The sequence below is a fragment of the Hemitrygon akajei genome, chromosome 8 (assembly GCF_048418815.1).
Source record: "Hemitrygon akajei chromosome 8, sHemAka1.3, whole genome shotgun sequence".
NCBI classification, from domain to species: Eukaryota; Metazoa; Chordata; class Chondrichthyes; order Myliobatiformes; family Dasyatidae; genus Hemitrygon; species Hemitrygon akajei.
The window spans coordinates 166179781-166194754 of record NC_133131.1 but is presented as its reverse complement, the minus strand read 5'-3'; the positions used below and the strand labels follow the sequence as shown (position 1 = coordinate 166194754).

Below are 14974 nucleotides of genomic sequence, written 5' to 3'. Positions count from 1 at the left end.
CTTTTGCTACACAGACAGGGAGTGGCCGGGGTGTCTCTGGTTATGCTGATTGCTTTTCTCCTGAGTCTGCTGGAGTAGATGGTATCCAGTCCTGGGAGCTCCATCCTGACAATTCGCTGGGCCACCTTCACCACGCGATGCAGGTCTTGTTGCTCAGCGGCTGTGCAGCTGGCACACCACACTGTGGCGCTGTTGGTCAGGATGGTTTCAATTGAGCTTCTGTAGAAGTTAAGTAACAGCTTTTGTGGGGGTTTGGCCTGTTTCAGCTTTCTGAGGACAAAGAGTCTTTGTTGTGCCTTTTTTACAAGCAGTGAGGTTTTGGTGGTCCATGTCAACTGTTTTGACAACATAACTCCAAGGAACTTTAGGTTTTCCACACTTTCCACTACCTCTTCATGAAAATGGATTTTTGACTTGACTGTCCTTTGACTTGATTGGGGGTGCTATGGAATAAGATGCCAGCAGGTGGTGGATATAGGTTCAATTTCAACATTGATGAGAAATTTGGATAAATACGTAGATTAGAGGGGTATGGAGGTTCACAGAACTAGGCACAATAACGTTTTAGCATGGATTAGATAGGCCAAAGAGTCTGTTACTATGCTGCAGGGCACCATGACTCTAAACTTGGATCCTTTACTCCGCAGCAACTGAGCTAAAGAGTGACCCGGTAGAAGCATACAAATTTATGAGGTATGAACAGGGTAGATAGTAAAAAGTATTTTCCACCCCAAGAGTAAAAATGTCGAATTCTAGAGGGGGGGAATTTTAAAGGAAAACTTACTTTGCAGCTTTTTCTTATAAATACACACAAGGGTAGCTGGCAGTGTCGTGGTTTCTCGTGCCCCACAAAACGACCAGGAGACGCAGAAGATTCTTCAAGAAGTGTTAAACTTTAATTTGCAAATCAAAGCTGAGACAGTCAGTGAGCTAGTCGCTGGTTGCCCACCGATCCTTGTGCATAGCATTTTTTATAGCAATCTCCTGGTTTAGTTGCATTGGCATATCCAATCGGTCTACAGTTGCGTATCACCAGTAAATCAGCTCCCGACTTCCCACTATAGTTTCTACCCATTAACTTAATCATGTTCTAATCTACTTTTTGGGCCACCTGTTACCTCATCCCTGGCCAGTTATCTCTTAGCTAGCCTCTCATTAACACACCATTATCTTCTTATTTGGCTACATTCTTAAGTCACTGATGTGTTCAATAGTACAGAGACAATACAGAGATTTCATTCTCCTACTAAATTGGATACATACATAGCAAATAGCAAACACAAAGCTGATTACATAGTTTTGGTTACACCTCTCATTAACACACCATTATCTTATTTGGCTACATTCTTAAGTTACTGATGTGTTCTCATTAACACACCATTATCTTCTTATTTGGCTACATTCTTAAGTCACTGATGTGTTCAATAGTACAGAGACAATACAGAGATTTCATTCTCCTACTAAATTGGATACATGCATAGCAAATAGCAAATACAAAGCTGACTACATAGTTTTGCTTACACAGCAAACAATGCAACTTTATACTCCAATAGCAGGCACATGCTGCCGGGGAAGTGGTGGAAGCAGATACTATAGCAAGGGAGTTAGACAGACACATGAATAGGTAGGAATTGACAGATAATGCAGGCAGATGCCCAATTTAAATGTTCATCTTGTCACTACCACCATTGGGGAGGAGGCACAGGAGTTTGAAGATCTACACTCAATTTAGAAATACTTCCTTCTCCTCCACCATCAGATTTCTGAGCAGTTTACAAATGCAACCTTGCTATTCCTTTTTTATGTAGTACTTACTTTTCCATCCTGAATGGAACGAACTTCTGCATTGTACTTCTACTACACACCAAAAGATTTCACACCTATGTCAATGGAAGTAAATCTGATGCTGACTGTTGGCCGAGATATCCTAAATCAAAGGGCATGTTCCAGTGCTACATGTTGTTATTCACTATTTTTATTGTCATTGGAGAGAGTCCGGAGGAGGTTCACAAGAATGATTCCCAAAATGAAAGGGTTAACGTATGAGGAGCATTTGGCCTGTACTCACTGGAATTTAGAAAAAATGGTGAGGAGCTGGGGGGGGGAGGGGGCGGGTGTGATATCTTATTGAAACCTACCAAATGCTGAAAGGACTAGATAAGGTGGATGTGGAGAAGGAAGATGTTTCCTCTAGTGCGGGGGTATCTAGAAATAGAGGGCACAGACTCAAAATTGAGAGGCGACCTTTTAGAACAGAGATAAGGAGTAATTTTTTTTAGCCAGAGAGTAGTAAATCTATGGAATGCTCTGCCATAGACTGCAGAGGTCAAGTCCATGCATGTATTTAAGGCAGAAGTTGACAGTTTCCTGATCAGTCAGGACATCAAAGGATATGGTGAGAAGGCAAGGTGTATTGAGTTGAGTGGGATCTGAGATCAGCCATGATGGAATGGTGGAGCAGACTCAATGGGCTGAATGGCCTAATTCTGCCCCTATGTCTTATGGTCTATTTTACCACCTTTCTCAATGTTACACTCCTCCAGACAAATTTGTTATAAGACAACATAGCATCTATTAGAAAATGCTCATCTTTAATGTTAATTTTTCCACAATAATTATTGCTTAACCAGTCCAAATTCATAGTGCATGAGGGTAGATGAGAAATTACTAGTAGTTTAACAATAAATGCTGTCTAGTTTCCTAGTATTTAGTTTTTCTTCCCCCCCCCCCCCCCACTTAGCCTTAATGTTCTCAGTTTTGTTTTCTTTGTATTTGTAGATTGCCTTTTTTTTTTGCATGTTGGTTGTTTCAGGTTTGGTGTGCAGTTTCTTTTTGATTCAATTGAATTACTTTGTTCTACTGTGAATGCCTGCAAGAAAATTAATCTCAAGGTGGTATATAGTGACATAGTTACTTTGAACTTTTGAACCTCTGTTTGCCTGGCTGTTCTATACTCTAATACTAAACTCAGTTTGTTTAACCTTTAGTTTTAATTTTGAGATACAGCAAGGAAACAGGCTCTACTGGCCCAATGAGCCCAATTACATCCCATGTGGCCAATTAACCTACTAACTCATACATCTTTGGAATGTTTGGGGAAACCAGAGCATTTAGAGGAAACCCACAAGGGCACAGGGAGAATGTACAAACTCCTTATGGACAGTTAGGAAAATAAAAGAACAAAAGAATATTCACTAAACATATTGTGTGAAAGAACAGCAAGACATAACAGATAAAAATGTGCTTGGGCAAATGGCAGAAGATGGATCTAGAACCTTAGGATGGGGCACAACTGACATATACAAGATAGGCACTGGACTTCCAGGTTGAAACTTAAAACCAAGGGGCATACACAAAAAAGCTGCTGTGGGAAGTCAGCAGTCAAGTGGCATCTGTGAAGGCAAAGGAATAGTTGCTGTTTTGGTTTAGGGCCTGAACCGTTAAACTATCCCTTTGCCTCCACAAATGCTGCCTGATCTGCTGAGTTTCTCCAGTAGGTTAGTCATTTTGCCAGCTGCCTTTAACGTCTGGATAACAGCATAGCACCACCTGTAATCTGCTCTCATGACGGAGGGAGAGCAGTAGTACTGAAATACCTACAAATTCTCCAACTGTATTGAGGTCATCTTTAGTTAAGATGTTTACTTCACAGGTGGCTGTAAGATTCTGCATCACCAAGCCAGACTGTTCCATATTTATACACTTGCTATACAAGTACACAGTCTCACGGCAGAAACCCAGTTTTCCTTGTGACTGCATAAAACCACAAGCTACATCTTCAATTTATTCTCTTTATTTAATATATAAAAATATTGCAAAGACAGTAAGAGACACTTTAGTTCCATTATATTTGTTTCAACTATTTTCACAAGAGTGATTTTATAATGAATAAATAAAAGCATTGAGGTTATTTTAACAACAAGATTTCTGCAGCAATAAATCTACAAATCATTTTTAATTTACATTGAGATAACCAAGTCACACTCAAACTCATAATGTGAATGCAATACCACCATAACTGTGTGTTGATATTTTAGACAGAAGCTTTTTAATTCTGAGGTAACCACTGCTTTAATACTCTTTACACTAAAGCCAATCTCTTGTACCTTTATGATATTCAAGTACTTAGTACACAGGTTTAATCTGGGCACAACAGATTTCCCCCACAGTTGATGGTGCAATGTTACTCAGATCAAAGCAGTGCTTCCATGTAGAAGTGAAACGACAGTTCTGGTACTGTTTCCCATTCAAGACTTGTACAATTCAAAGTGTCATGGGCTTTCATGGAAAATCAGTGGAACCACAGAATTTAGAGTACCCTAGAGATTAGAATTTTCCAAAAAGAGATGTGTAAATAAAAACAAATCATGGAGATAACACTCAACAAGAATTTAAGCATAACAGTCAAATGCAGAAATACATGATTGAAATTAATGTAAAAAGTTTCATGTAATTTCTTTCATCATTAACCCAACTTGCCTTTATAAATACTGACACAAACAACTAGTAATTTTCAGCAATTTTGCAAATGTTGTATGAAATCTGTTATTTCAATGTAAAATATGTGGATAATGTAGTGCCTGTTCTTAAATGGCACAAGATCACCAGCCCACTATCTAGTGTACTAGAATGCAATATGATAGTTATGCATGAGGAGAGCAGAAGCCCAACCAGCAACATGAATAAGCAGAATGCTCTGAAGTTAAAACACCAGAATTAGAAATGGGCATCTTCAAGTTATGTTGGAGAAACAGCAGCTTATAATAAAACCAAATCTAACTGTTGTTACAATCTCAGCTCACAATACCAGAGCTTTGCAGCAAGTTATTCTCATAATCTTAATGTTGCAAGGGAAGTAATTGAAAAAAATATAATACTGAAGTTCAAAGGTGGCTCTGGTTATATTCTCCTACCTCCTTAATATTCAACAATCTCATTCCACAACAAGCAAGCATCTTCAAGAGAATCCAAATAGGAAACAAGTAATGTGATCTGAAGTGCAGATCATTATAATCAGTTAAAAACAGGGATAGCTGCCCAGATAGCAACTTCGAGCCAAGATGGAAGACCAGCCTGTAGCCCTAAACTTTAAGGTCCAATCATATATTGCTAACCAACAAATTAATCAGTTCCTTTAACAAAAGCATCTCAAGTCTAAGTGTTGCAAGGGACATATTAAAAGCTTTAGTTTGATTGTAAATCTCAATGTTTGGTGAAATTATGATTTTTACTACATATAGCAATAACCACCTCAAGGAAAATTACCTATCATTTGTAGGTAGCAAGATCAGTATACTTTCAGAACAAATCAAGTATTCTTCAGATATTTCAAACAAGAAAAATTCTAACCTCCTCAGTTTGAGGTATACTTAAAAGCCTTAAATTAAATTTTTTAGAGGTACTGATTCATTTGTGAAGGAAAGCATTCTTCTCTTCTCTGGGTTTCATAAAATGTTCTTTGAACATCGAGTAAAGAACTCCTGCAAAAGAGAAACATTTGGGGAAATATTACTTTTCAATCTCAGCAAGATTTCCTTAAGCAGTCACAACCAAAACATATACGCATTACAAACATGTGGATGACACTGAAATTGGTGGTGGAGAGTGCTGATTGTCTAAGGAATGGCAGATCAAATTTAACTCAGACAAATCTGACGTGAAGCCTTTTAGGAACTAAAACCAGTAGATGACGGAGTGCTTGAGGGGGCCTGAAGAGTGCTGTAGAACAAAGAGGCCTAGAGGCACAAGTTCATAACTTGCTGAAAGTGGCAATGCAGACAGACAGGAGAAGGCAGCAAATGGCACACTTGCCTTTATCAGACTGTGCATTGAGAAGACGTAGCTGAGAGTGCATTGTGTGCTGTTCTGGTCACCATATTGCAAGACAGATATGATTAAAGAGCAGAAAAGATTCATGAGGTGGTTGCCAGGAATACATGGCTCATCTCACAAGGAGAGACAGTATGGACTGGCACTGGTTTCCTTGAGTGAAAGAGGCTAAGGGATGACATTAGAAATTCATAGATGAGAGAGAGATAAGGTGTATGGTCACAGTTCTTTTCCCATGGTAGGGGAGTCTAAAACAAGAGGGCATGGGTTTCAAGTGAGAAGGGGAAGTATTTAAGGGACATGTGAGGCAAGTATTTCCACACAGTACAGTGGGTCTATGGAAGAGGAATAGAGTAAGACAAGTACAATTTACAATATTTGCATAGGTCCACAGATAAAGATTTGGCAGGATATGGATGAACTGGAGGCACAAGAGACTGCAGATACTGAGATTTAGAATAAAAAGACAGTTCTAGCAGCTTGTTTTCTGTTGTTTGCAGGAATAACACTGGAAGGTACAGAAAGTATTGGGCTGAAGGGCCTGTTGCTGTTCTGTATAACTATGACACTGGAAGGAATGTGGTGCTGTGTAAACAAACAAAAAAAGTGGTCTGGGCTGACTAACTTGAGAATATGCAATTCCAGGTTTTAAAGTCAAAAACTTTCCTTTTCCTACTTCAAATAACTCCACATCAACTGCAAAACTCAAGATCCTATCAAAGACCTGCTCCTACTTATAGCAAAGCGTTGGGGAAAAATGAATGTTGCATTTATAACTCCCCAAAGTATCCCATCAGTATCCAAAGATTAAAAGCATGGCTGTGTAAAATTGTTATTAACATATTGCCATTAACACTGGAAAATTGCTGCTTCATTAGAGAACAACCCAAACTGGAAAACAGAAACCAGTGGTCCAGCATGATTGCTAACTGTCAAATTTGATGTGCAATGATTTTAGGAGATGCAATTAAAAAGTTCTGCTTGAGCACTATCCTCAAACAGATGCAACTTTCAAAGATTTTTCTGATTCATGCCTGAACATTATCTGCCCAAAGCTTTTGTTTAGATCAAGACCATTACCCAAAGTCATTGCTCCCACCACACATCCTTGGGCTGCCACACGCATGTGGATTAGATGCACCGACATTTTTTTGTTCCCCCGAGTCTTCAGTTTGAAGAGTCCATAGGCTACCACTGCTGCAAAACCAGCAATACCTGAAACACAAGAGAAATGTTTTTCTAAAGGCTGGAAATTATTCAGAATATTGTCCGTAGCATGTCTTTACACAGGAAATTCTGTAGGTCAATTCTATAATACTTCTAAATACTGTTCATGCAGTAAGGAGTCAAATTAAATTCTATTGTTAGTTATCTGATGTGCCACAATGAGGTAACAAAATGCCACCTTAAAAGGAAATTCATTCTACACAAACTCAAGATTTTCCTCACACACTTGCTATTCCTAGCACGTTCTGCTTCTTTTTCAGACTCTACAATACTTTCCTTTGTGATACTGTTTCCTCTATTCATAATATTTAATGAACTCTTAAATACAGGATAAAGTCAACAGAGGCCTTCTGGTAACTCGTGCTTCAACTCTGATTGAATGGTCTGGAAGTTGAGAGCTGACACAAGCTACACCCACCAGGGAGCAATGATACAATATACAACCATTGAGTTCCTGGGTTTCCGAATGCAGCATTTCAGTGAATGATATTTCAATGGGCAAGATGACAGCAGGCTCAGATGCAGTGGCTTTTATAGGGTCAACCAAAGGTGTTCTTGTATTTTGTTAGAACACTTTATGATTGCAATACCCTGCTGGACATTAACAACTTAAAGTACCGCAGGTCTAACCTGTCAGCAAGTTGCTAGTTGGCAGAGAAACTAAAGGATCTGGACGTGATGCTGACTGCGATGTTGCCTGCGACAAAGACACATCGGCATGCGAAGGTGACGTGCAGGCTATCACTGAGTGATCATCTTAGTCGCCTTTCTTGTGATCGCAAGGCCCTGTTGGACACTGGTGGCATGGAATGCTGCAGAACATTGGTTGATCGGCAAATGGCAGGGGCAGAGCTCCTCCGTAGTGAGGAATATGTCGCAAGGTGCAGTGTTGCTTGCTTGCAGCTGCCATGGGGAAGGCCCCGGAGTCGCGGGCTCCACTGAATTGCCGGAGTGGTGTGATTCCATGCTGGAGTCAGTGCTGCCACCCTACCCCTCACTCCCCCAGTGTTCAATCGGCAGAAGACAAGCTGTATTGTGTTCAACTGCAGACTACTGAAACGTTCAGGGACTTAAGAGTATAATTTTTGTGTGCCTGTGTTTTACTGCTCTTTCATAATGTGCTTCTTATCTTATATGTGCTATATTTATCTTCTCCTATGTTTGCCTGTCGGTATATGTTTTGTACTACGGCCCTGAGGAAACACCGTTTCATTTGGTTGTATTCATTAGTTGAAAGACAATTAAACTTTAATTACAGATTATGTTCACAATTGTTCAGTAAACAGTACAAAGAATCACTGAACTACAAAGTCAGCAAAACGTAGTCAATGAGCCGCACTGCAAACTCAGGCCTAGAATGAGAGAGAACGATGCTGAACACAGCTCTAATGTCAAATGGGTTCAATACACAATTAACATGGGCTCTAAATATAAACATAAATAATTTAAATTTTATCCAATGAATTGGATAAAAGTGATTATATAACCATACTGTTAACTTACCAATAGGAACAAAAGGGGACTCCTTGGATTTTCGAATAAGTTTTGAGGTTTGGTCATCTTCTTGGCCAAGTGTCGGCAACAAACTCACATCACTTGAAGACATGATGACTGCAAAAATAAAAGCATGAAAGCTGTAATGCCAGTTAAGTAGTGGGAATTGTTACAATGTGAATGTGTGACAGCTGTCCTTAAGTTAACGGAAGAACCTTTCTATGAATAAAGTGGAAATTATTACATTTTCAATCATACCAGCCCACGTACATGGTAAGAGTTTTTCCGAACAGCATCCTGAGCACAACCATCTTCAGCTGTTTGTGTCTTCCTTTTCATTTAAATCAGAAGTGGGAATGGTTGCTGATGACTCCAGTGTTCAATTCCACTCAGTTCCTGATCATCAAATGAAGAGGTCTATCTCTGCATTTAGCAAGAACTACATAATAAATATACGTTGAACAATATTGGGACATGGGCTGCATAGTTCCAAGACACAGTTACAACACAAACCCAACAACAACAATCCTTTAGGATTTAAAATCCTTTCCTGGCTATTTAAATTACCATCACTGGGGTGGCAAGGGATTGAACTACTGACAAATTCACCTGAACTTGACAAATACTATAGCTACATGATCAAAGCTAGGTATCAACTCCAAGATGCATAATAAGTTCACAATGAAATATTATAACAAAGAAAGTACACAGGAATGACCCATGTCCATGCCATGATTTCAATTTAAACTGCACATTGACTATATTCCTCCATGTGCCTGTTTAAATACCTTTAAATGTTGCTACTGTGTGTTTCCATCATCTCCCTGGCAGAGTGTTCCAGAAACCTGCAGCTCTTTATGCAAAACGAAAACTGCCCCATCCCTCACTTTAAACCCAAGCCCTCCAAGTGTTTGATATTTCCACACTGGGAAGAAAAAACTCCAGCCCTAAGCTGCTGTTTTATTAACTTCTATCCTCTTAACACACAGAAAATGCACACCAAACTTGTCCAGTACTAATTCTCTCCAATCCAGGCCACATCCAGATGGATCTCAGTTGTAACCTGTGGAATTCTTTGAGGAAATAACAGGCAAGACAAACAAAGTCAGTGGATATTGCTTAACTGGATTTTTGAAAGACCTTTGACAAGGTGCACCCTGAGGCTGCTTAACAAGAGCCCATGGTATCACAATAAAGATAGTAGCTTGGGTAGAAGATTGGTTAATTGACAGGAGGCAGAGTGGGAATAAAGGGTTGGCTGCCAGTGACTACAGATGCTATGCAGGTGTCGGTTGGGACTGCTTCTTTTCACAGTACACATCAATAATTTGGATGATGGAATACATGGTTTTGTGGCCAAAATTGTAGACAATACAAAGATAGGTGGGGGGGGGGGAGAGAGGGGTTGGTGGTATTGAGGAAGAAGGGAGTATGGACTCAGACAGATTGGGAGAATGGGCAAAGTAGCAACAGATGGAATATAGTGTATGGTGATGCACTTGGTAGAAGGAATAAAGATGAGCAGAAAATTCAAAATTCAAAAGGTGCAAAGGGACTTGGGACAGGATTCCCTAAAGGCTAACTTGCAGGTTCAGCTGGTGGAAAGGAAGTCAAAAGCAACATTAGCATTCATTTCAAGAAGACTAGAAAATAAAAGCAGGGATGTAATGCTGAGGCTTTATAAGGCATTGGTCAGGCCGCACTTGGAGTATTCTGAACAACTTTGGACCCTTATTAAGAAAAGATATGCTGGCATTGGAGAGAATCCAGGGAAGGTTCACAGGAATGATTGTGGGAATGAAACGGTTAACGTACGCAGAACGTTTGATGCTCTGGGCCTGAACTTGCCGGAGTTTAGAAGAATGAGGGTGGGGTGGGGGGGGGGGGGATCTCAAAGAAACCTATTGAATATTGAAAGGCCTAGATAGAGAGGATGTGGAGAGGATGTTTCTAAAAGGGGATGAGTATAGAAACATAGAAAATAGGTGCAGGAGTAGGCCATTTGGCCCTTCGAGCCTGCACCGCCATTCAGTATGATCATGGCTGATCATCCAACCCAGAACCCTGTATAAGACCAAAGAACACAACCTCTGAAAATAAAGGGTTGTCCATTTAGAACAGAGATGAGAAGGAAGGAGATATCAATATTCATGCCATCAAGTTGGCACCCAGCCTCAGGGTAGGGGACCAACCAGCTCTGCACCATCTGCCACAAGTGGGACTTCCCTGTGCCCAAACATTTTAATTCTGATTCCCATTCTTGTTCTGACATGTCGATGTATGGCCCCTTGCACCAAGATGAGGCCACCCTCATACTCTGTATGGGTAACCTCCAACCTGATGGCACGAGTATCGATTTCACCTTCTGGTGAACGAATCCACCCTCCCCCCCTGCACACTGTATTCCCCGCTCCGACCTTTCACCTTTTCTCACCTGCCTATTACTTCCCCCGGGGTACCACCCCTGCTTCCCTTTCTCCTATTGTCCACTCTCCTCTCCAGTCAGATTCTTTCTTCCCCAGCCCTTGACCTTTCCCACTGACCTGGCTTCACCTATCACCTTCTAGCTAGCCTCCTCCATCCTCCCCCTGACACTTTTTATTCTGGCATCTTCCCCTTTCCTTCAACAGTCTTGAAGGGTCTCTACCTGAAACATTGACTGTTTACTCTTTTCCATAAATGCTGCCTGACCTGCTGAGTTCCTCCACTGTTTTGTGTATGTAAGTTGCTATAGATTTTATCTACCAAATCTTCCTGAAGGAAATAAACCCAGTTTTAATTTCATGACCCAAAATGATTTGCATAGATAGGTAATCCAAACTTACAAAAATTGCACACACTTCCTCATTTCCCATAAACCATATGCTTGACTGTGTTTCTTTGTGCGGCTGAGGCAATCTGCTGGGTTTGATTTACAGGAAAGCCTAATCACTTACACAAAGCAATGAGCAAATTTTGAATTACTCATTCACAATGACATTACAGATTTGCTTGGTGATTCATTAGAGAACAGAGTAAATTGTAAAACAGAAACCAGACCATCAGCTGATTAGCTGGCAAGCAAAAATACAAATTGATGGATTACGAATTGCAGCTGGTGTTCTGATTAGTGTCAAAAAGGGCCTGTTTCTATGCCACATGACTATCAAAACATCTGTTTTCAGGTGGATATTAAAATAAATCTTTTAAAAGGTATTCCAACAGAAAGAGAAAATACTTGAATATACTCTAGCATCTGTGCAAGATTCACAGCAATACAGACCATTTGGCCCAACCAGTCCATGTCAACTATGGTATCTATCCAGCTAGTCCCAATTTCCTGCATTTGAAACATATCCCTCCAAAACCCCTCCACGTAATTATCTAAATGATTCTGAACTGACATGATTCTACCAGCCTCAACCAGTTCCTCTGACAGCTTATTCCATGTTACTCATCATCCCCTGTGTGAAAAAAGTTGCCCCTCTGGTTCCTTTTAAATCTTTCCCCCTCAACCTAAACCCTCTAGTTTTCAACTCTGCTACTCTGGCTACAAAGACTTATTCTCCACCTCTCATAGAAAGGTTTAAAATTATGAAGGTCCTTCTCCCCCTCTCCCCCCCCCCCCATGTATTTTCCTTCATTCTGAGAAATAAAGACCTAACCTGGCCAACCTCACTTGATAACTCAGGGCCTCTAGACCCGGCAGCAAGCTCGCAAATCTTTTCAACACTCTTCCCAGTTTAACGACGCCCTTCCTATAGGGCGACCAAAGCTTTGCACAATTCTCCAAATGCAGCCTCAACAATAACTTACACTACTGCAACATAATAACCCAACTTCAAAACCAATACCCTGACTGATGAAAGAGAAATGGGAAAATCCTTAATTCAAGTTAATAACTTTCCATAATGTTTTTAAGGATTACCAGTATTCCCAACATTGTGCTTATATTTAAGGAACCCTTGAAACCCTAAGCTTATTAGATGCCTCTAAGCAAGCTTCTCCACTCCTCCCTTTAACTCCCACAGTTGTTTTAGTGCCAGGAAATGAAAAATTACATCAGAACTGAAAGTTTTATTCTAATTCCATTAATCCCAAGCTTTGATAAAACTGATTTGTTAACCACCTATCACAAAACACTATGACAAAACAAGTGACTGTCTTTTTACTGACTGGAAAAAGTGTACCACACACAAGTTACACTGCAAACAATTCAACATGGCCTTTCCATCTCCCTCCAACTCACATCCCAGCAAATCTCACTGATTTACTGTTACGTGTACCAAGGCATGCAGTCCACACAGGTCACTTCATCACATTAGTTCAAAGAGGTAGTACATGGGAAAAGCAATCAACCCTCATCAGAGGACTCAGATAAACAAATTCCACAGAGGCAGTGCCGCACCCATCACAAAGGACCTCACCATCCAGGATGGCTTCTTCTCGTTACTATCACGAGAGAGGAACTTCAGGAGCTTGAAGATGGAGAGTCTAAAAGACTTTGAAACAACTTGCTCCATAAGTACCATATTTCTGAACTGCACATGAACATTACCTAATTTTTTTCCCACTATTTTGCAATTTACAGTAATTTCACGCCCTTCTATCGCAGGCCATTAAACAATTTCACAGCATATAAAACAGTGATAAAAACACTCGAACTCCAGAGTTTAGTGTAATAAAGGCGGACTATAATGTGTAAGGCCAATAACAGGATATATTGCGAGGTCAACAGTCCATCTTATCGACTGAAGGACCGCTGTCTTATAACGGCGGGACAGAAACAGTCCTGGACGTGTTTTCAGGTTTTTGTAATTTTTATACGGTACAGAAGCTGAAGGTCAAAACGACGCCGTGCCAACGCAGCCCTTACTTGCACAGTGGTTGAGTCAAGAACACAAAGGCAGCATCCCCTGAGGTGATGCTGTCTCTCATTCGCCGGCAGCCGGCCGATGCTCAACCTGAGGGTGAGAGCCGACCCGACCCGACCCACTCACTGATCGAGGGCCCCCGACGGAATACCGGAGGAAGGGTGATGGGCCTCACCTGATCGATCGTCCGTCCGTCCGTCCGAAATCCCGATACGTCTCCACTCCGAAGTCGCCGCGCCGGTAATGGTCAGCCGGTTCACACAGGAACTGACGCAGAAGGCAACAAACGGAAATGACGAAACACCGCCTACGTACCGCCGACTTGAGTTAACTTTTGCAGAATTTACACAGAAAACGTAATAGGTATTATATTATCTAGTATACGTATCGAGCCTGTAGTTATTTTCAGTAACTTTACTGATTTGATGTGTTCATATCCATGCAAACTATGTTAATTTTAGAGGCAGGGAGAGGAGCTGTGAGTTCCTATGGTAACGTAATCACGCCCGGCTTTTCGTCAATGCCCTTGGCCGCGTACGTCATGGAAAGTCTTGTGATTGACGTGCGAACAACCTATTCAACAGGTGGATTGAGTACTGATGATGAAAGGGGCGTTTCCCTCTTTGGGGGCAGCGGCACTGGTTCATGGTTTATGCAAATTCGGGGGGAAATATTACTATTTCTCAATAGGATGTCTGGGGTGTTTTTCGGGGAAATAAGTTACACACATCTCTCTTATTCCTGGCAGCCACACCTCGCAACCCAGTATTTAAATTCTAATCACTAACAAGAGAAAATCTGCAGATGCTGAAAATCCAGCAACACACAGAAAGTGCTGGAGAAACTTAGCAGGTCAGGCAGCATCTATGGAAAAGAGTTAAACAGTCGACGTTTCGGCCCGAGACCCTTCATCAGGACTGGAGAAAAAAAGTTGTGTATCTATAGTTCTGTGAGGTGGTCCTTACCAGTACACAAATGAAGTTCTTCCAAGCAACACACACAAAATGCTGGTGGAACACAGCAGGCCAGGCAGCATCTATAGGAAGAAGCGCTGTTGACGTTTTGGGCCGAGACCCTTTGTCAGGACTAACAGAAAGGAAAGATAGTAAGAGATTTGAAAGTGGGGGGGGGGGGGGGATGTGAAATGATAGGAGAAGACCGGAGGGGGTGGGGTGAAGCTAAGAGCTGGAAAGTTGATTGGCAAAAGGGATACAGAGCTAGAGAAGGGAAAGGATCATGGGACGGGAGGCCTAGGGAGAAAGAAAGGGGGAGGGGAGCACCAGAGGGTGATGGAGAACAGGCAGAGTGATGGGCAGAGAGAGAAAAAAAACTAAATATATCAGGGATGGGGTAAGAAGGTGTTCAGCGAAATGGCCTCCCAGTCTGTGTCGGGTCTCACCTATATATAAAAGGCCACACCGGGAGCACTGGACGCAGTATACCACACCAGCCGACTCACAGGTGAAGTGTCACCTCACCTGGAAGGACTGTCTGGGGCCCTGAATGGTGGTGAGGGAGGAAGTGTAAGGGCAGGTGTAGCACTTGTTCCGCTTGCAAGGATAAGTGCCAGG

The 14974-nt window shown here is 41.4% G+C and overlaps 1 protein-coding gene across 1 annotated transcript; it reads right to left on the bottom strand.

Annotated features, from left to right (window-relative positions):
• Window positions 1-3777: 3777 nt before the first annotated feature.
• Window positions 3778-13746, bottom strand: higd1a (HIG1 hypoxia inducible domain family, member 1A). Its single transcript, XM_073055006.1, has 4 exons — window positions 13579-13746; window positions 8560-8667; window positions 6910-7044; window positions 3778-5480 (listed from the first exon to the last, which is right to left on the bottom strand). Exons 2-4 carry the CDS (start codon window positions 8660-8662, stop codon window positions 5407-5409), a joined length of 312 nt encoding a protein of 103 aa, XP_072911107.1. The 5' UTR covers window positions 8663-8667; window positions 13579-13746; the 3' UTR covers window positions 3778-5406.
• Between the last annotated feature and the right edge of the window lie 1228 nt (window positions 13747-14974).

Excerpts from the sequence above, each read along its gene's own strand:
- higd1a (XM_073055006.1), bottom strand. The coding sequence starts at position 8,662 with ATGTCTTCAAGTGATGTGAGTTTGTTGCCGACACTTGGCCAAGAAGAT. Across the intron at positions 7,045-8,559 it reads GTCCCCTTTTGTTCCTATTG|GTATTGCTGGTTTTGCAGCA; the intron begins GTAAGTTAACAG and ends CTTGTGTTTCAG. Across the intron at positions 5,481-6,909 it reads GGTGGGAGCAATGACTTTGG|GAGTTCTTTACTCGATGTTC; the intron begins GTAATGGTCTTG and ends TCTCTTTTGCAG.